The following is a 20331-nucleotide window of genomic DNA, read 5'->3' on the forward strand; positions in this document are numbered from 1 at the left end:
ACTAGTTTTCTAACCCTAGATATGAATTGAATTTCTTATCACTATCTTTTTATGTTAAAAGAAAGGACTATTTATTAAAAATTATTATAACTATAAAATCATGACCAGATTGGACCTTGGGTAATACATCATCAACTGTGTTTGCGAATCACAAAGTCTAAATTGAAACAGAAAATTAGAAGCAAGCACTGTATCATGTGAATGCAGTACCAATCGAGTTCGGGTCTGGCCCGATATCGTCCCTAAAAGGTGAGGATCCGCACCTAAAAAAACTGGACCCGATTGAGAATGGACCAATTACGTCGCGACCCGAGAATAGTAACAAAAGCCCAGCGGAAGCTTCTCGATCTCACTGGCCCAAGAAAAACAGAAAAAGAAAGCAATCAGCGAAAGCAGGGCTAATAAGAAACACGCGGAATACAGCGCTCCGGAAACGGGAACCGGCCGCGGCAACACGGAGTCGCCTGCGTCCCGAACCCCACGACCTTGGAACAGCACCGCTGCCCCGAGGCGGTAAGCGGACTTCCCCTGGCCCTTGACTTAACTCTACGGTCGAGTAACCCCAGCCGCAACTAAATCATTATATATACGCGCCCACTCCCCTCACCGCCTCTACGCCCGTTTCCCTCGCTTCTCTGGCGTTCGTTTCTTGCAGCTCAGGTCGGCTCCGATACGGACCAAACAAACGGTAACAGCAACTCGAATAGAGGAGAGAGGGGACAGAGCTAACCGACGGTGGATGAGAGATCGGAGGAGGAGATGAGTTGCAACGGGTGCAGAATCCTCCGCAGGGGCTGCAGCGACTCCTGCCTGCTCCGGCCCTGCCTCCAGTGGATCGACTCCGCCGAGGCTCAGGCCCACGCCACCGTCTTCGTCGCCAAGTTCTTCGGCCGCGCCGGCCTTATGTCCTTCATCTCCGCCGTCCCCTCCTCCCAGCGCCCAGGTTCGTCCCTCCATGTCCCTTGTCTGTATGGTTTCTTCCCTCCTCTTTCCCGAACCCTTCCGTTCTGACTCGCCCGAACCCGTTTGGCCACAGGTCTGTTCCAATCCTTGCTCTACGAGGCGTGCGGGCGGACCATCAACCCGGTGAACGGTGCCGTGGGCCTGCTGTGGACCGGCAACTGGCACCTCTGCCAGGCGGCGGTGGAGACCGTCCTCCGCGGCGGCGCGCTCCGCCCGCTCCCGAATCTCGCCGCCGAGGCCCACGGCGGCGGCGCGATGCCGGAGGCTGACGGCCTCTGCCCTCCCCCGAGGATGGGGTTCTCCTCCTTCTCTTCGGCCAAGCGGCGGAGGGCACCGGCTCCATCCAAGGCGGACTACGCGGCGGCGTGCGACCTGGACCTGTGCCTGACCCCGCGGTCTCCAAGAAGCGAGAGAGAGGATAAGCGGCGGCGGCCAGCGACGCCGTCGATGAACTCGGAGGGGTCGGTGACGACGAGCGCCGAGAGCGACGGAGGCGACCGCTCCGCCGTCGAGCCGACGCTTCTCAACCTCTTCATGTGAGGGTTTGATCGTGATTGGGGTGTCGATCGGCTTGTCCGTTTTGACCCCCGCGGAAGTTTTGGGCTTCGGACTGTAACCGGCGAGGTTTCTGTTGTTATGTAACCTTTCGGGGTAATGAGGTGGCGCCCTCTTCCGTTAGACAGTGTATTATTAGTGTATTATCTTATAATACTCAATAAACTCCCTCCTAATTTTCTCGAATTTATGCTGTAAGATGTCATGATAAAAAATCAAAGCCCAATTTTGATAACGATATGTGATCGTGCAGCTCAACCTGCATTGTACGTTGAAGCATGCTAAATAGCATGAGTGACGTGGTTACATGGTAAACGTCTGTTCATCTCGATCATGGTAATGCTATTAGAATATTGCTTTGGTACTTACGGTTAATGATGCTCGTCTTCTCGCGATTCCGCCGCGAGCGGTACATATCACCGTTCGTCGCTGTCTCCTGCTTATCCAAAACTCTTCGGTTTCCTTCCGTTTGGTTTTCCCGTCGAAAGGGAAGAGGAGGAGGGACGGCTCTTGGGGAGAGGAGGAGGCGTGTGGAGGAGGAGAAGGCATCCTATCCGATGCTGCGTCGGCGGGGCCCGGGGGCACGAGGCGCCGGGTGGGCGTGTCGCGTCGCGGGCGCACCGTTCGCTGGGAGTGGGCGAATCATGCGTGTGCGGCGCATGTCAGCGTCTATTTCGGCGGTCCCTCTGCTGCCTTTCTCCCTCGCTGGGTGGAGAATGACGGGGTAGGAAAAGCCACACCCCACTCTGCGCTCTCCTCGCCTCTCTCCCAAAATATTCTCTTTCACCAAAAGCAAGCCGCGCTTCCCATCACTTCCTCTCGCTCGCTCGCCGCGTTTTCCCCTCCGATTCCCACTTCTTCTTCGTTCCGTAAAAGTAAGATTCGAGAGGCCTTCGCATAAAACAGGGGACTCTGTTCAACTCTGCACACAGCCATTGTATGTATGACGGTAAAGAAATGTTCTTTACGTTCACATTGTGATGACTTGAGGTGGTCGGTTTCTATGGACGATGGTCATCCGGTTAAACTAATGGAGTAACAGACATAGACAGACCTCCGCTCAACTGGCGATGATTTGGTGGGGTTTCAGGGGAACATTGACATGAGAAAAGCCACCGTCCTCCATCTCCATTCTGCAGCACAGTTAGCTTTGTTTAGTGGTAGCCAGGGCGTGGTGCGTCGTCGTCAAGCTCACGCACCGAGAAGTAGATGATCGGAGGAACCCACAAGAGCTGTGATTGGAACTGATACTTTGATACAACTAGTCTTGATGTGGTTTGTTCTTTTTTTGGGTAGCATGGGGTTGACGAGGACTCCACTTTGAGTTGCTTAATGGCCTTTTGCGTCCGGCATGGGGCAGCACATTCTTGTGTTGCCCCCAAGCTCTTATTAAACCCTCCCTCCCCAACTCCATGAGAAGAGAGAGAGAGAGAGAGAGAGAGAGAGAGAGAGAGAGAGAGAGATTCCATGCGTGCTTAGTTAATCATCCCTGTTAAGACAGACATCCTCATGTATCATATCAGACCATCTGAGTCTTATTTTTATTCTACATATGAAATAAATCTGAATAAAAAATCTTAATTATTTCGGATCGATCACATAATAAATAAACAAAATTATGTACGACTAAATCAGCAGTAAGATAAGATAAATACATGCTGATGTGATGAATTAGGGTTGGAATCTTTCCTTGGAAAGCACAGTAACATAAAAACGAAATAAATGACGAAATCTTGACTCATAAGATGGATCGTCCCTTACTTTGATTGAGATGCTTTAAATATAACAATGGGATGGTCACTGGGCACTCACTCCTAAAAGTGTGGAATGCAATGTAGGCTTGGCTATATTCTGACTCGATGTAGGCCAATGTCGTTGTAGCTTCTTGCAATCGATGCCACAGAAGATGGGTACTGTTCCACATTAATTCAGATACCAAAGATATTGATCCCTATACATCTGATATAATTGGCCTTTGACCCATCACGCGTCTGGTGGCAACATGACGCAACAATGGCGTACATGAAAGCAGCACGAGCTTGCTTGTCTCTAGTCATAAATGTAGTCCTTGCAATAGCCCTCTCAAGCAGCCAAAAGCCGCAATGCCATGCTGATGTAATGAGGAGTTCACCGTCGTCTTAAATTGCTTCTTTCTTCTCTGTTCTTTTTTCTTTTAAGTTGTTTAAGTGTCAGAAAATATGATTGATATTTCATGCAATCCAATATGATACGAACCATATAATATGTATAATTATTTTAAAAAAAATTGAGATTAAAACATCAAGCTGTTTAGATGTCATATATATATATATATATATATATATATAAAGATCGATATAATCTCTTTCATACTAAGTTAATAATATAAAATATTTGTCAAAGGAAGTTTCTTTTCTACTTACAATTGTCCTCTTGATTATAAATAATATATTTTTGATCATAAATGATAAGAAGGAAGGTATATTTTTTTTCTCTTACTTTGAACATCACGTGTCGAATAATTAATTGATAATGTATCCCTAACAAAAAAAATTGTTAAAGATGTGTGAGTCCAAATAAAATAATGTAAGAATGATTATAAGTTTAAAAAATATGCTTAAATTATTCTTGTATGATTATTATGATGATCAATCTCATAGTACAAAACTTTCATGCATTATTAAATATATCAAATAAGAAAATTCATACATAAAAGATGAAATGGATCACATTATAAGAATGTATCGTGTGTACTATTAAGAACATTAGACAAGTGATTCGAGTTCAACAAAGTTAATAACTAATTATACTATCAAGTTAGGATTTACTTGATAGTGATTTACGAAAGTAATAAAAAGACTTAGAGTTGCAAGTGATTTGATTAAGTTAGGATTATTTATTATTATTATTATTATATAAAATATTTATTCTATTATTATTATTGGTGGAGGTGTTTGCCTAAGCATCCTCGTAAGGCACGCAGCAACACAAGGAAGAAATGGAAAACCCTTTCTCAGAGTGGAGGTCACTCTCTGGCCCAAGGCAATCAGACATGGAGAAGTGGCAAGAAGTTTGCAGCAGACAAGTTCCTAAAAGAATGGCCTTCGTTGTCCACAAGCATTATGACGCCACTCCTGTTGATCCCGCGAGTCAAACTATGCCTTGAGAATGACCTCCAACTTCAACATCATGGCTATGGGATCGTTCATCACAACAAATAAGATGCAAGTGACGCAAATTAATGGAGATTCCTTTTCTTCCCACAACAACAAGGAACAAAATAATAAGAAGCTTTTCTTTGATTAGCATTATGTACTAAGGCAATCTAATTCCTCCTGCGAAAGAGGCCAACAATATGGTGATGATACACATAACCCATAAAGAAAAAAAAGGTTGAGAGAGAGAGAGAGAGAGAGAGAGAGAGAGAGAGAACAAAAGAAAATACACAAATCAGCCAGGGATAGACAGGTAGTAATAGCTTTCCACCATGCAAACCAATACTTCATTCATGCTTTATTTCTTTTGCCACTCTCCAGTTAGAAAAAGAAGAGCTTGCTGTGATGTTAGTGATCACAAGGCTGGTAAAAGTATCTGCTCTGTGTTTGTATCTGGCTGGCTTTTCCTTTTAGCTGTATTAACTGCCCTTGCAGGCTACAATGCTTTACCTGGTTCATGAGGTCAGCGTTAAATTTAAACCCGGAGAAATAAGAAAAAGGATGGACCTGCTACAGTGGACTTACATCCAATGCTGCTACAGTGGACAAGACAGATCTCGATCGATCAAGAAGCACCTGCTCTTGTGCAGCCACATTTGTAATTTCAGACACCAAGTTACTCGTTCCTTCTACCTGTATGAATGCGTATGGTTACCACAGATCAAAATTTGAAACTAATGATAGCCATCCTTGGCACATATGATAGAATGAATCCCGAACTGACAGTAGGAATTTCCATTGAACATGTCAATGAATTACTAGAGCACAAGTTTGTAACTCAAGTTGGAATATTGATCACGATTACATTTAAGTTGCACAACTTCAAAACCTTACCAACTGTATCTTGGAGTTGCTCGTGCCCATCTTTCCTATTGATTATTCATTTTGGTGTCAATTTATCATTCCTTGCAATATATCATTTTTATTCCTGAGCAAACGTCGGGCAAGTGATTCAAAGCACCCACATTTCCTAATTCATATATGATTTGGTGCAACTGCTGGATCAATAGGGTTATATCAGAAACATAAGTTTACCTATCTTAGGTAGTCATGCCTGTTTATACATGTCAAAACCTAGCGACGGATAAATGTAGCTAAGCTACCTTCAAGTTAAATGCACAAGGCAATGAAAAAGCAGATACCGCAAAAGCAAATTTTAGATGGCTAATAGAAAACTTGAAACAGAGACCAGTCTTACACTCCAAAAGCATCCAAAGCAATGATGGAAGGGAAAACATAATTGTTTATAACAAGATGAATATGTAGAGGAAGTCACCTTTGACAGCAGAGAGCAAATTGAAGAGCCTATTGCTTGCATCATATCAACTGCTGAACCAATAGCATCTTTAACTTCAATGATGTCTGCCTGTCAAATGAGACAACTATATTATTCCCATAGTTGGATTGATATCACTGAGTTCACCTGTTGATATGAAAAAGCAGGAAATTCAAACCTTGGCTCCGTTAACTATGGGAAGACAGAGTGTGCTAGCTTTCAATGCTTCGGTAGCTCCTGATAATGAGCTCGAATGGTCTTGCTCCATGAGAGACCACTCCTCCAGATAGGCCATCTGCAGTAAACAAATTTTTAAAATGTTGAAATGCACAATTCATAAAGAATTAGAACAAATCTTGAAAATCATATTTTCATGAAAAGAGCTACAGGATAATAGCTTATCTTCCATTGCATCAAGAAAAAGACAAAAAAAGGACTCCATAAATTATTATACATCTTCTGGAGCATGTCCCTTCTAACAAACGCTTCATATGGCAGCATATTTGACTTGTATAAACTATTATGTTTGCTTATTTCATAAATGAAAAGTTTCTTGGGGACAATTAAGATATTTCTTTTTTCCAGCTTTTCTAATGAAGAGACAAGTACTACCCCACGGTCTTGATGCTACACTTGGAATTTTTGAATGAATCGACACATTTAACACCTCAGAGAAGTTATGATGCATTAAGTCTACAAATTCCCTTATTATTATAGAAAACCTTCTCCGACTTCTCTGGTTTATTTCACACTCCAATATAAGTTCTGGTAGCCATTACTACTTCATGCTTCACATGCTTCCCATTCAACACATTTCTAAGTTCTAAATTTCTGTGTTAAATAATTTGGTTTCGTTTCATCCTGCTAAAGTCCTTAAACTCTATAGAAATTAAGAACCCTGAGATGACACCTCATTGGAATATGCCACTTGGCCAATGGGTGATCAGGTCTCTGTTAAGATGAGATTGGCTGAAAATAGCTAAGGTCAGTTTGGAATCAGCAAATATTGATTGAGGTTGACCAGATTAGTTGAAGTTCATCAGTATAAATCAGTATCTCGAGTTCAGTGGAAATTGGACAGAGTTAGTGGGATAGGCCAAGATTGACCAATTGGATCAGTAGCCAACCAGACAGATCCCGGCCATACCTAATATAATCATCTCTGGTAAGTTGAAGGGTTTTAGGATGACTCAAGCAACTCTCAATTTGAATTGATTGCTTTTTGTCAGGATTGGACAAATTTTTTGAACATGATACAATGTTTTTCTTAAGAGATTCACTTGATTAGTGACAAATTGTCAGGAGCAACTCAAGGATGTATCTTCTGTTCCAACTAATTTTGTCCATTAAATTTCACTATAATTACTGAAGTATCTTCTGTCAAGATATTCTTCACTTGTAATCTTCCAGCATTCAACCAGAGGGAATGGTACTCCCTTTGGCTTGTTATTTCTGCCTAAGAGATGATTGTTGTCCACTTGTTAAATACATGTCTTCTTCCTCTCAACCAAACACTTTTTGAGACACGAAATTTTGGAGGGTTTCAGTTTGGCACTTTGGGGTCATGATACTGCATAAATAATGAAAGAATTGTGCGAAACTTCTGATAACATTTCTTTGTTACCCAATGTTCAAAACTAGAAATATGGTGGTTGTCACAGACAGTTGGCTGCTGAGCCAACAGCTCATCATTGAACTTACAAAATGACCAAGTCTACTTGCAGGGAAATATGAAGCATGAACTAAAGTAGAACTATAATGCAAATTAAAGAAAGGCCTGATCAGACATTTTAAAACAAAGAGATAACTTGGAAATAAAGGCTTACTTGCTCCTTAAGAATGGAAATTAGCTTTAAGTTCTGTGTCAGAATTTGTAGCTTGATCCTTTTAATAGTGATGGAATCACGCAACTTTGAGGTAGTTATCCATGCATCATATAAGTTTTTCTGTAAAGATCAAATGAAAGCATTAGCTAATAAAGCATCATCCAATCTTCGTTGATATAGATGAAACAAAAGCATTGTCTAATCAAACATACGAGTGTATCTGAAAGCACAAGTATACCATTAGAACAAAATCAGCAAGAAGCAAACACAAAATTATGGATGATATATCTGGAAGCATAACTGCGAAATGTAGGTCTAAAATAACAATCCAAAACACAATTAGATCTACATATGACTTACATGAGACCATTCTTACAATGCTAACCATCCATCTCAACATTATGCACTACCCTAACTTTCAGCATATGTTGCTTCTAAATTGTTCAACATTTTGATCCATGAAGTATGATGGCACTTATAGACATCCTGTAAAATTCCCATTTGAAATCGTAGGGTTATAGGAAACTATATACAGCTCACCAATAGTTTTTTGCTGCTCTTGATCATCTACCTTTTGTTCCATGAGCAATAAGTTTGTTTCATTTTTATCCATAAATCAATAATTTTTCATTAATTTATTGAACTTCATTTTGTTCTTCATTATGAAATTCAAATGTCAATAGAGCAATATGCTTCAGTTAAAGCAAAGCATTCGAGAATATCAGGATAATCATAAGTTGTTGGTTTCAACTGTTTAAACCAACTTGACATTCCTATACTATTCATGTAGAGAGATTATTTGGACGTACACAGACCACCTTCGATGAATCCTCCTGATCTTTAGAATTGGCACAACCTCCATCTGATGATTTCCTCACATTATAAGCCTTGGAAGACTAATCATCCCAAGATTAGCTACAATTACTATTTAAGAATTTTCATGTGAAATATTCAGCGAAGGTACCTATATTCAGTGAATGCAATTCAGCCACAAATTTATCTTACATAATGCTCTCCACAAATGCTTTGCATTAAAAAAGAAAAAAAAAGTGGAAGATTCTATATCACAGAAAGATTTTGTAAAAGCCACAAACTTTGCTCATGTTGTGCTGGGAAGAAGAACAAATAGGAAATCCATCACAATGTAGCGAGAATTTATAAACAAAAATGACTTTGAAAAAGCTAATAACATTCAAGATTACCTCTACAGTTAGTTTCTGCACTAGCAGTGCAGCATTAGCCCTGGCATTAACACATCGCCATTGTAAATGCCGGTTATCGAGCAGCCTCAACGTGTGAGCCTCCTCAATTCTATTCTCCCCCTTCTTTGCTCTCCGAACTTCAGCAGCAAAGCTTATAATCGAAGGTGCATTGCCTGGTTGACAAACTGGAGAGGTGCTCATCGATACATTACTCCTTGCCCGCAAAGGACTAGCCATACCCCTTGATGGTGAAGTCACAAGCTTACTCGGGGAAGAAGGTCTCATGGGTCCACGGAGTGGTGAAGAAACAGACCTCGGAGAAGACGATGGGCTATCCACCAACAATTTCTTGACCACCCCCATCCTTGGTCTTGAATCTGGCGAAGATAGTGGAGAACAAGTTTCAGGATAGCGGCGCATCTGGCCGTTTGTATCCTGCCAAAATCTTGCTGAGACACTGATTCCCCGGGAAGTCACCTTTGCCCTGGGAGGCACACTGAACTCTAGCGCCCCAGAATTGCTGCCAGAGGACACACTATCAGTATCGGATGAAGCTGAGAGATCACCGCCATCAAACGAAGCCCTTCTCGCACTATCATCAAACATCATCGACTGCTGGAGCAACCTGACGGTGGCCAAGATCGGTTCTTTCTTCTCAGATGAACAATTCGAGCTCCTCATCGACGGATTTGATGGCTGGGCTCTGGAGGCGGGCCATCGGTGGTGGTTGTCAAAGGGCCTAGAGTTCTCCAAATTGTCACCCGCCTTCGCTGGAGCGGCGGGAGAAGCATTAGCTCGCCGCCGCTCGGGAGTAGGCTTTCGGGAGGGGCTGGGGGAGACCGCCCTAGCGCGGCTAGTCTGGTAGAAAAAGGACTCCCCCTGGAACGAGACAGAGAGGCTCCGCGTCGTCTTGCAGAGGGTGCGCGCGGCGGCAGAGGGCTCCGCCGGGGTCGGGCGGGGATCGGTCTGCGGCGTGGAAGGCCGAGCCCGATCTACGGAGAGGGATCGCTTCTGAGCAGTCGATTGGGGCAATGCCATCGGCGTGGAGTACCGGGGGGTCACCAGCGGCGACGGGAAGCGCCGCGAGCCGGACGAAGCGCTCGAGGAAGAGAAGGTAGTGGCGGTGGAATATGAGGTGGAGGTAGAGGACGAGGAGGAACTATAAGACGAGAGGTACCGGGAAGTGATCTCCTTGACGCGAGGCCGCCTCGTGCCGGCAGCAGCATTGTCCTTTTCGGAGGGGATCAGCGGCGAGCGGCGAGGGTTCTGGAGATCATCACGATGGGGAGGCGGCGAAGTGTTCTTATGGTGGCGGGGAGCATTCCGGGAAGCGGCGGCGTTGGTGGCAGCTGCCGGGACCGCGGCCACCATCGATCTCGCCGCCCTACCTCGATCTCCGGCTTCCCTCTCGAATTATAGCAATCGGAAGCACGGGAAGGGGGTTACGCAACAAGCGGAGCACCGGACTCCAGCACTACTCGGAGGAGGAGAATTATAAGAATGAGACGAAACAAAGAAGAGTGTGAAGCAGAGTAGAGTGTCTGCTTGTGTGTGTGTGTGTGAGAGAGAGAGAGAGAGAGAGAGAGGCTTTGCATCTGAGAGAGAAGAGACCGGTCTCTGTCTCTCTCTCTCTTACAGAGACGCACACTATATTGCTAAAGCTTTTGTTAGTTGTGTTAGTGTGGTTTTGCTGTTAAGTAATGCAAGGTTTTGCTGCTCTGCTAAGATAGCACTGGGAGAGTGTGTATCTGTGCATTGGGATCAGAGTTCAAGCAGTAAAAATACAGAGAGTGCACAGTGGACTAATAGAGTAAGAGAGAAGGCAACCCAGAATGGTGTTTGGTGTGGCAACAGTGAGCAACACATGAACTGTAATAAATGGGGCCAAAGGAAGGGAGATGAAGGTTGCAGTGTCAAAGGGCAGAGGAGTTGGGTGGCATGGAGGGAGGGGAAGACAGACAGACAGGCTTCTGAAGAGGGCATAGATGCTGTTTCCCTTCTCTTACCCCTTCCCTTCCTTAAAGGATCCAAAGCATTGATAGAGTAGATTACAGTTGTTGGACAACAATGGAGGAGGAGGAGGAGGAGGACTCAAATTAGACTTCACCCAATGGAAGAAGAGATCACAAAAGGGAAGAGCAGGTAGCAGCAGTGTGGGAGGTGGGCAGGTCTCTGGACCTAATTTTTCTATGCCAAACCTAACTTGGGAAGGACAGAATGAAGAGCTTAATCAATTTGATTAATATGTTAATTAAAGATGATAGATAATGCTGCCAAAGTAAGTTGAGATCTGGCAGAGAGCATGGTGGTGGCACTGCAAAATACCCACTTAAAGCTCCTTTGGATGTGAAGTGTGTTACTATGCTACTTACTAGTGGCTTCAGTTCATCTGCTACCTTATTAGATTGCATGGATTTGGTTTATGGTGCCAACCAAAGTGGATCATTTCTCTTCACAGTTTGAAGTGAGGAAAGTTTACCTGATGAGTCCAACTTATATATTCAATCACATAGTCAGAAATAGATTAGGGGTTGGATGGTTGTTTTCAGCATTACTTGGCTTGCAATTGCAGGTAAACATGGCTACTGCTTGATGAGGCTTGGAATTGCTTCTGCTTAATACCAACTAATAAGAGCATTGTTGTGATGGGAAGTTGGATAAAACATGCTTGTGAATCCAATACAGCATTCAAGTATGTGACATCCACACATGCCTTTGTTGCATCATTAGCAAACCAAAAACAAATGTAAAGTTGATTGGTCATAATTTTCTCTTAATATAGTATAATTTTATAGAATAATGAGCCAACTTTTCCCTTTTTATAAAATAAAAAATAAAAAAGTTTTCTAAAGCAGAAATTAGTACAATTTATAAATAATATCTAAATCTTTTGCTACTGCATCCCTTTTTTCTCTAAAAAAAATTTTCAATCGAATATCTAGTCTCATGATTATAGACAGTAATTAACAATCATTATGCTGTTCTTTAATTAGAGAAGATTAATGGTCAATCTCATGTTCTCTTTTATCTTGTAAGTTCTTTTTTAGAGAATTATGAAATATCGAAATAAATCTAATGTCTCTCCAATGTTGTTCATCCAAATATCTTAAAAGCTTAAACGATCCGAAAAGGATTATATATATTCATAAATCTTAAAGATAATTGGGTTTAGGGTTGGCCTATTACCATGATAAAGATCTTAATTGAGTGAGTAGAATCAGGACGAATAAGCTTTAGAACTCGTTCGAGAAAAGGCCGGCGAGCTACATCCAACGCAATGATCTTAATGATGATGATGGCGTAGCTACTAAACCTAACTTGGTTGCCAAACCACTAGAGGCCATCTTGTGTCTTGTGCCCGTCCGAATGCTAACCGATGAAAGGAAAGACGTGCTAACTCCGAGAGTACGTACGTCGTTGTCTGGAGAAGAGGTTCATGGGACAAGTTAAGAGCATGAGCGCATGCTCGTATCGAGCCCATGAAATCTCCATTCCTTGCAATGAGCTCTTCTTTGAATCCATATATCAACACACAGATCATCCATGGAGGAGGAGGTGGTGGAGAAGAAGAGGAGGAGAGGACACAGAAAGAAGATGAGGAGGAGGATCCAACGGATCAACAATTTTCTTCTTTTTTCTTTTGATGAAGATAAGATGTCATCTTGACACCTTGCAATCAACAACTAGATAGATTATTGAGCTCGAGTTTTAATATTGTTTCTATCGAGAGAGTGAGTATGGCATGATCCTTAGATGTCTAAGCGTTCAATTACGAGAGAACAGATGATGATAATAAACAATTGCTACATCTACCTTTTGGTTGCTTAAAAATATAGTGATCAAAAGATGAATAAAACTTTTAGTCAATATTAAAAATAGAGAGAGTGACCTTTGGTATAATTATAATATATATTTTTTTATATCTCGAGAGACGAGTCATGAAAAATCTTCTTTAAACAAACCTATCTACATTAATCCTCTCAGATTCTACTTAGGGTGTCTTGTGCATTAAATATACTCTTTTTTTAGTAATATTATATCTCATAATATTTATGTTGGATCAAACTTTTATACCATACGAAATTTTATTACCATGTTATTATTATTATTATTATTATTATTATTATTATTATTATATAAGTAAATTTTACATAGCACATATTCTTTTATAAATGATAATTTTGCTTCCTGTATATCCATCCCTAGTGGTCTCCATGCCTGCGTCTCTAGCTATCTCCACATATCGTCCCCATTATTATCCTTAGTGGAGGGGGTCACGGGCTAGGACAACATGGGCAAGGCTTACGAGTTCTCGATGAAGGGGTTGGCAGATCAATTCTCAATTTTTCTCTTTCGTCCTTTTTGATTGTTTTAAACATGACGATCAGAGGGTAGGGGGAACACATGCGAAGAAGATCGTCAACCAGTGGTAAGTTCCCGACGATCCTCTTTCACTCCCTTTAGTCACCATGGACATGATGCATGAAGGTGAGAAAAACGTGCAAGAAGACGACCAGGGTTGAAGGTGGTGATCGATGCAACATAGACAAAGATAAAATAATCTTTTTACCAAGGAAGATGATGTGAGAAATTTTTTTTAAGAATATATATATAATATTAAATTGTTAAAATTAAGTTAAATTATATAAATATTGAATTATATATTAAATGCGTGTCAAATTGTCACGTAGAACAGCAAAAAAAAAAAAAAAGATTCAGCTTACCGGTATCAAATTGAAACGTGCCGTCATGAACACCAACAATTTTTTTTCTCCGATATAAACAAAGATCCTGAAAGCCACACACTAAAGTTTCAAGCTCAGTTGATGGAGCATTCAACCACTGGCTTTTGTAAGCCCTAACAAAGCCTGTAGTTTGCAACCTAAGCTTTCTATCATGGCGCTGTCTGTCACCGCACGCACTCGACGCGTCCCAAACATTCCACCTTCCGGCTTCAGCTTTTGGGGGGTCCCCATTGCCGTTTCTTTTACAGATGGGCACAGTTCATCGTCCTCTTTTCCTCCTCCCTCTTTTCATCGCCAGATCTCCCATTGCCATGATCCCATGTGGTCTCATGCTCCAAAGCGAAAGCCTTTACACTTTTGTAGGGAATCTCGCTTTGTTGAACCTCTCATCACCGTGTCAAGATTAAGGTTCTATTTAACATGTCGTCGTCGTCGTCGTTGTTGTTGACAGCAGTTGTGATGCCTCATATAATGCGGCGAAGGCCAGAGAAGATGATGTTCTTTAACCTATCGTATTAAGCATATGCTGCTTGCTGTTACTTGTAAGCAAAGTATTCCAATGGTAGACGAGATCGGGCTATGTGGGGTTTGATCTCTGAGCAACATCAATTTTGGCTGCACCACTGCCCGAGTGATATTGTTACTTCATGGTCCAAAAGATTCATCATAAGACTCTATAGCCATGTCTTGGATTTCAAGCAAAAAACCAGAGCTACAGATGCATGAGATGATCCCGACACAGCACAGCCCAAAAAGTGATGTGTGCCATGTCACCAAGTTCTGACATAGCTAACATGATCTGCGTTCTGCTGGTGCTATTAGCAGGGGGAAGAACTCGTACCTCCCTTCAAGAAACAGGTGGATCCCCAGGTTTGCCTTTCGTCAATTTTATCGAACTAGATTTCGAGTGTGACATCGTTGACCATGTTCGCAGGGATCGTTTTCCTGACAGTGGTTGCTTGCTCAGAGTTTGTGGGCTTTTGGGCTATCAGGTGTTCGCCGTAATGTCTGAGAGAGTCTCAACAAGTGGTACATGACATGAATGCAATGTTTTGGGCCTTTTTCTGTTAGCTGACAGCCCGTTAACTTCGAGGCAATGAATTGCTGCTGTCAACATACTCGGAACGACTGTGTCGAGCTGTGATCACTCGTGAATCTTCACGTTAAGATGATGGATGACTTTTATTCTTTTAGTCGCAATCGATGAGCCTGGAGTCGGATTAAGCTTCTCGTGAGAGCTTTCGCATGCATCTTCGATGTCACCACCATGGAAACAAATGGTCGATCATATCAAGAAACTGAGCCATTGCCTTGCTCTCAGCCTTCAGGTATGATACAGAATCCTACATTGCTTTATAATTCCTTGACAGTGATGTATCAGTTGCTGTCGTAGTCACTGTCTGCACTCTACGCATCACTGCTCGAATAATTGACAAAGGAGGCTTCGAGCTTTTTACAACCTTTCACGAATTGATGGTTACATGCCAAACCGTATGGTCCCAATTGATATGTAAACAATATTGACATTTCGTATTGATTTGATGTTTCAAATTGATTGTTTCATTATGGTTTAAGAATTTGGGTATTTTACTGAAAAAAATTAATATTAGCTTTTTAATCAGATGACACCCCAAAGTTTCTTTGTACTTTTTGTCGATGTTATTCAAAAATCTTTAATTTTAGTAATTAGTTATTATAATTTTTTTAAAAATAAAAAATAAAAAATATTAATCGTCTTTAGTAATGATTCTAAGATGATTAGTATATTTTTTTTATTTCTTAAAGGTTTTGTAATAATAGCATATATGATAAGTCAATTTAGTAAAATATCGAGGGTATTTTTATCCAAATAAAAAAACTTTAAGTAAAAATAAATAAATATGAAGAATATCATACGGTAAAAAGTCGACAATATAAAATACGCTAAGAACTTTCACTATAGTACTACTAAATACTAAATTATTTTTTAATAATTTTTGGAAGAAACTAAATCATTGAATCTTATAAACCGATTGAAAAGAAATAATTTTTATTAGGTTAAAAGAAATAAATTCAAAGGGTGCGACTTACCCCACAAGTACGAAACCAGCATCGTAGGACCCAAGAAATTAATACCACAATGAAAAAGTACAAGAAAACCTGTGGAGAACGTTGATATGACATCTAACTATGTGACATGCAATTAATTTCTAGACTAAGTTTTTCCCTTTTATTTGAAAGGGATTGTGTTCATCAATTAGTGATCTGAACCACGACGAGGGCGAAGTTTCTGACGTGATACGATTGACTTGGTTTGACCTCTCTCAGATGAATTTAAACGCAATTAATATCAACCAATAGCAGCAGCCTTATGATATTATAATATTTATACACGCCTCACGCTGCCACACCCACCCTCTCGAAACCTGGTATTTACAAAGCAGCCATCGTAGCGACATCGCATGATCGAACGGATTACAATTTCCCCAAGCGTGCGGTGCCTCAAGGACCTGCGGCAGAAGGCCGAATCGGAGCTACCCGAGCAACGCCCACACGTGCGACCCGTCCCGCCGGCGACTCCCCTTCCTCCTCGCCGCTGCCTCCGCCTCCGCGGCCCGGTACGGCCCCGCTCGCTGCGACTCCGTCAGCATTTCCCACATCACGTGCACGTCCTCGTACTCGCACGTCCTCACCTCCCGCCTCAGCCGCATCAGCCCTTGCGGCGAATCACGGAGGAAAAGAGGGGTTAGTACGGTACTCCCCCGCGGTCAGATCGTAGCCATCCGATGAAGGGAGGGGTGGGACTCACCGGACTTGCGGATCCCGAGCCGGGTGGCGAAGCCAGCCCAGGCCCTCCTCATCGGCGATGCCACCCGATCCCACCACGCCATCCTCCGCCGGCGTCGCAGAGAGAGAGAGAACGAGTGTGTTTCTTGGAATCCGTTACGGGTGTCGACGTCTCCCATTTAAAAAAGCCCACCCTGACTGTTCACCGGCTAATTCCTTCCATGACGGGCACGTGACGGTCAGCCTGCCCCATACACGTCGGAGATTTTTCCCGCGTCGACGTGCGCAGCGACCGACGCGTGGATGATGATGATCGAATCGTACGGTTGACGTGGGCCGCAGGCATCTGCCCGGAAGCGGCAGCGACTAATTATTATTCTATGCCTACGTTTTACCTGCATCATCTACTCGTGTTTCCATTGCACCAAGAGTTTTGGGCCCTGACAGGCACACCGTCCGACGCCCGGGTGAGCGAGCGGGTGTCGTGGCCGAGTCGGTAAACACTCTGGGGGTGGGGGGCCGATTTGCGTGATCCCGTCGGGAGAGGGCTCCAGGGAACAGCCAGTACACTGTGGACCCCGCGAACGTAGAATTCAAAATAGTTAATTGGAGAGTGTCGTCGTATAAACGTTGTGATTAGGATAAGAGGTGGAAGCATCAAAGTAGGGTAATAAAATGGGGGAAATCCATTCATGTATGGAATGTAGAGAGAGAGAGCATGTTGAGTTGGAAGATGTGATTTGATAGTCCAACGAAAAAAGAAAATGATGATTTGATCTATCTATGTATGTGTTGATTTGATTAGGAAAGATGGACCACTATTCTCTGCTATTTGTAGCCTTCTTCCATTATTGCTTGGGGACCATTAGATACGACGCGGGGACATCAACCGGCGATGGTGGGATACGTCGTCCTTCGGTTTGAACAACGAAACGAAAGCGTACACCGTATGTAGTAGAAAGTAGATGCACCCTTCAAATATAATTTAGACGTTTGTCGTCTACGAACAATGAATTGTATTCGTATAGTTCTTCCTAACTCTGTCTCGGCTCAAATTATTACTTTGATCGTCTGAAAGAGTTGGACCTATCAAATTAAATCGAAAGTATTCTTAATAAATATTTTTTTTGACGATCAAATTAATTTCGAATTTAAACTATTTAGATAACCTTCTCAAGAAAATTTTAGAAAACACACCCGTTGAACCCATTTTATACCTGACTTGGGGGATTATTTTTCTTAGAATCTTCAACGAACGAATGTGACGTTGCTCATATATATTTGATATGACTTCGAACGATCGATCAATGTGTCAATAAGATGTAACCATTTGATATCGACACGTTGTTTAGATCCCTTTTCATCTATTGATCATGTGTAGTCGACGTAGCCTCAAACAATCTAGTGTTACTAAGTTTGCATGATGATGAAGTATCAATTAAGTCATTTGCCACTTATCATCGATATATCACCATAATGTTTTGAGATCAAATCTATCTTCGTCGCTTATCTTTAAATAAAAAAAACTGGATTCAAATACATATTCTTTGATATCTATTCATCCTAATACCGATTAATTAATGTGTATCGTAATCTAACTCAAATGGATTGAGTAGACTGCATGCGTTTTCTTTTTTCTTTTTTTCTTAGTGACATGTGTCTGCTTCTAATCATTCTTAACCCTATCGGAATACGCATCGCTAAGGCCATCCTAATATCATATAGCATTGGGTCATTCGAGATGGTCGATTCTATTCATTCAACTGCCAATGAAAAACAAAGAAGAAACGTTTTCTTTCTTTCTTTCCTTATCATGTCAATTCAATTTTGGTCCCAACCTCACATTAATTTTGATCTGATCAATCTTTTTTTCCGAAGTGTTATGACATTTGAAAGAGGAGAAGAAATTTGTTTTATGAGATGTGGTTCCAAGTCACGACTCAATTTCTTTTGATGATAAAAGTTATCCGTATTTTGTTTCGATTCATTCTTTTACAAAATTAGATCGAGATTATGTTGGACAATACTCATATGACATATTACGTCCAATCGAATGTTGAGGGAACATTTGTGGCATGATGGCAATCCAATCGATGCCCAAATAAATCTCTTTTCGTTTACTTGGGGAAAGGATTGGGCCTTATCCATAAAGAGCAGCCCAGCCCAATGTGTCGTATGTTGCTATTCTCACCGACTCCATCAGGATTTGGAATCACAAATATATATATATATATATATATATATATATATATATATATATATATATATATATAATATTATTATCTGGGTAAGGTTGATGGTATTGTTTGGTCACAAAAGTCCTATACTAGCTGACACTTTCATCATATCCATTATTTACTCATATCTAAATCGGATTTATTATCAAAGTGTAAAAGTACTCGAACTTGATTATTATGAAAGATTAATATTTATTTTTATAATAAAAATAATTAATTATGATTAACAAATAGAGTGTGGGAGAGTTATTATAATCTAACAGATAAATATATAATCATCGATTTAACCTCGTTAGGTCTAATTCAAACATAACTAGCGTTAGTATTAAAGATAATAATATTTGCGATCATTATTTCTTATAAGAATCCAAATTATGATGATCGGTCAAGAAAAAAAGTTAATAAAGATCTGATTTCTTAATCTTCTAATCTTTGAAGAATAAATTTAATTTTTAGGATTTAGGATATATTACGATTTATTCCTACATAATTATAAGATGAAATAAGCTCTTAAGCACCAATAATAATATAAGACCTCATCCAAAGTCTTGGCCTCCTCAATCATACTATCCTAAGGAGAGAATAATGACAACCAAAGATGAGAAAGAACTCATGTCATTACTTGTTTATTTCCCCTCTCACTACTCACTAATTTTTAATAGCGCAAACTCCAAGACAAGTGTTCAACAAGGAGAGAGAGAGAGAGAGAGAGCATCCAAACGAAGTTAATGTTTAAATGAATCATTTAGCATCCAAATTAAGTTACTGTTCAAATGAATCATTTTACCCTTTTAATAATCTCCTCTTCCTTGGGGATCACATAAGGATAGGGATAAATGTTTGGGTTAGAATCCTCTAATACTTATTGAGAATTGGACTCACATAATCTTCCATTTCAAGCTGTTTTCCTCGATCATGTCTATCAAAATATGAGATGTGATAGGTGAGATGAATCTAAACGAAAAGGATGAGCACAATTAATAAGTTATGACTTCAGAACCTTCTTTTTATCAACATAAAATACTTGATGTAAGAAAATAAAACATGTTATATTTCATTATTGTTTACCAATAAAGCAATCATTCATCCAAAATTTTGAACAAGGGATGTAATTTTGAGAATTCATGAACCATAAAAGAGATGGTGAACCCAAATTGCTTGACTTGTGCATCAATTCTCAAAACCATTCATGTAAGTACAACAAACATTTGAACTTTCTAGCTTTTAACTTCACATAACTTAATGTATAAAATGCTATTCCCAATAGTGTGACACTATTTAATGGTAATGCAAGATGTGGCCTGCATTAACCACTCCAAGGAAGCTCAGCTCAATATTTTGGTGCTTATGTGGGACTGTATACCATGTGTTCCCTCCCACAGTGCAAATTAAAGATGATTCCTCACCATATATCTTGATGTATGTCTTGATATAAAATACTAACACCATCCTTATCTCTTAGCTCTCATCATTCATTCCCCCCAAGAACATAGACCTACCAATTAAACATTTGAAAGAGATCTATGAAACAATACCAATGTGACACTTTTGAGGTGAGGTGATGGAC

The 20331-nt window shown here is 41.1% G+C and overlaps 2 protein-coding genes across 2 annotated transcripts; one reads left to right on the plus strand and one right to left on the minus strand.

Annotated features, from left to right (window-relative positions):
* The first annotated feature begins 408 nt into the window (after positions 1-408).
* On the plus strand, positions 409-1704 carry LOC103981407 (LOB domain-containing protein 37). Its single transcript, XM_065146397.1, has 2 exons — positions 409-943; positions 1037-1704. The coding sequence occupies exons 1-2, from the start codon at positions 760-762 to the stop codon at positions 1501-1503; spliced, it is 651 nt and encodes a 216-aa protein (XP_065002469.1). The 5' UTR covers positions 409-759; the 3' UTR covers positions 1504-1704.
* A 3074-nt stretch (positions 1705-4778) lies between these two features.
* On the minus strand, positions 4779-11084 carry LOC103981408 (QWRF motif-containing protein 2-like). The gene is made up of 6 exons (XM_009398136.3): positions 9017-11084; positions 7815-7934; positions 6167-6283; positions 5989-6078; positions 5238-5345; positions 4779-5162 (listed from the first exon to the last, which is right to left on the minus strand). Exons 1-6 carry the CDS (start codon positions 10385-10387, stop codon positions 5061-5063), a joined length of 1908 nt encoding a protein of 635 aa, XP_009396411.2. The 5' UTR covers positions 10388-11084; the 3' UTR covers positions 4779-5060.
* Positions 11085-20331: the final 9247 nt, after the last annotated feature.

This window comes from Musa acuminata, chromosome BXJ3-4, assembly GCF_036884655.1.
Source record: "Musa acuminata AAA Group cultivar baxijiao chromosome BXJ3-4, Cavendish_Baxijiao_AAA, whole genome shotgun sequence".
Lineage (NCBI taxonomy): Eukaryota > Viridiplantae > Streptophyta > Magnoliopsida > Zingiberales > Musaceae > Musa > Musa acuminata.

Coding starts and splice junctions, on each gene's coding strand:
- LOC103981407 (XM_065146397.1), top strand. CDS start 760: ATGAGTTGCAACGGGTGCAGAATCCTCCGCAGGGGCTGCAGCGACTCC. Junction 944..1,036: donor CCCCTCCTCCCAGCGCCCAG/GTTCGTCCCTCC, acceptor GTTTGGCCACAG/GTCTGTTCCAATCCTTGCTC.
- LOC103981408 (XM_009398136.3), bottom strand. CDS start 10,387: ATGGTGGCCGCGGTCCCGGCAGCTGCCACCAACGCCGCCGCTTCCCGG. Junction 6,284..7,814: donor TTTCCATTCTTAAGGAGCAA/GTAAGCCTTTAT, acceptor TGTTTACTGCAG/ATGGCCTATCTGGAGGAGTG. Junction 6,079..6,166: donor CCATAGTTAACGGAGCCAAG/GTTTGAATTTCC, acceptor CTCATTTGACAG/GCAGACATCATTGAAGTTAA.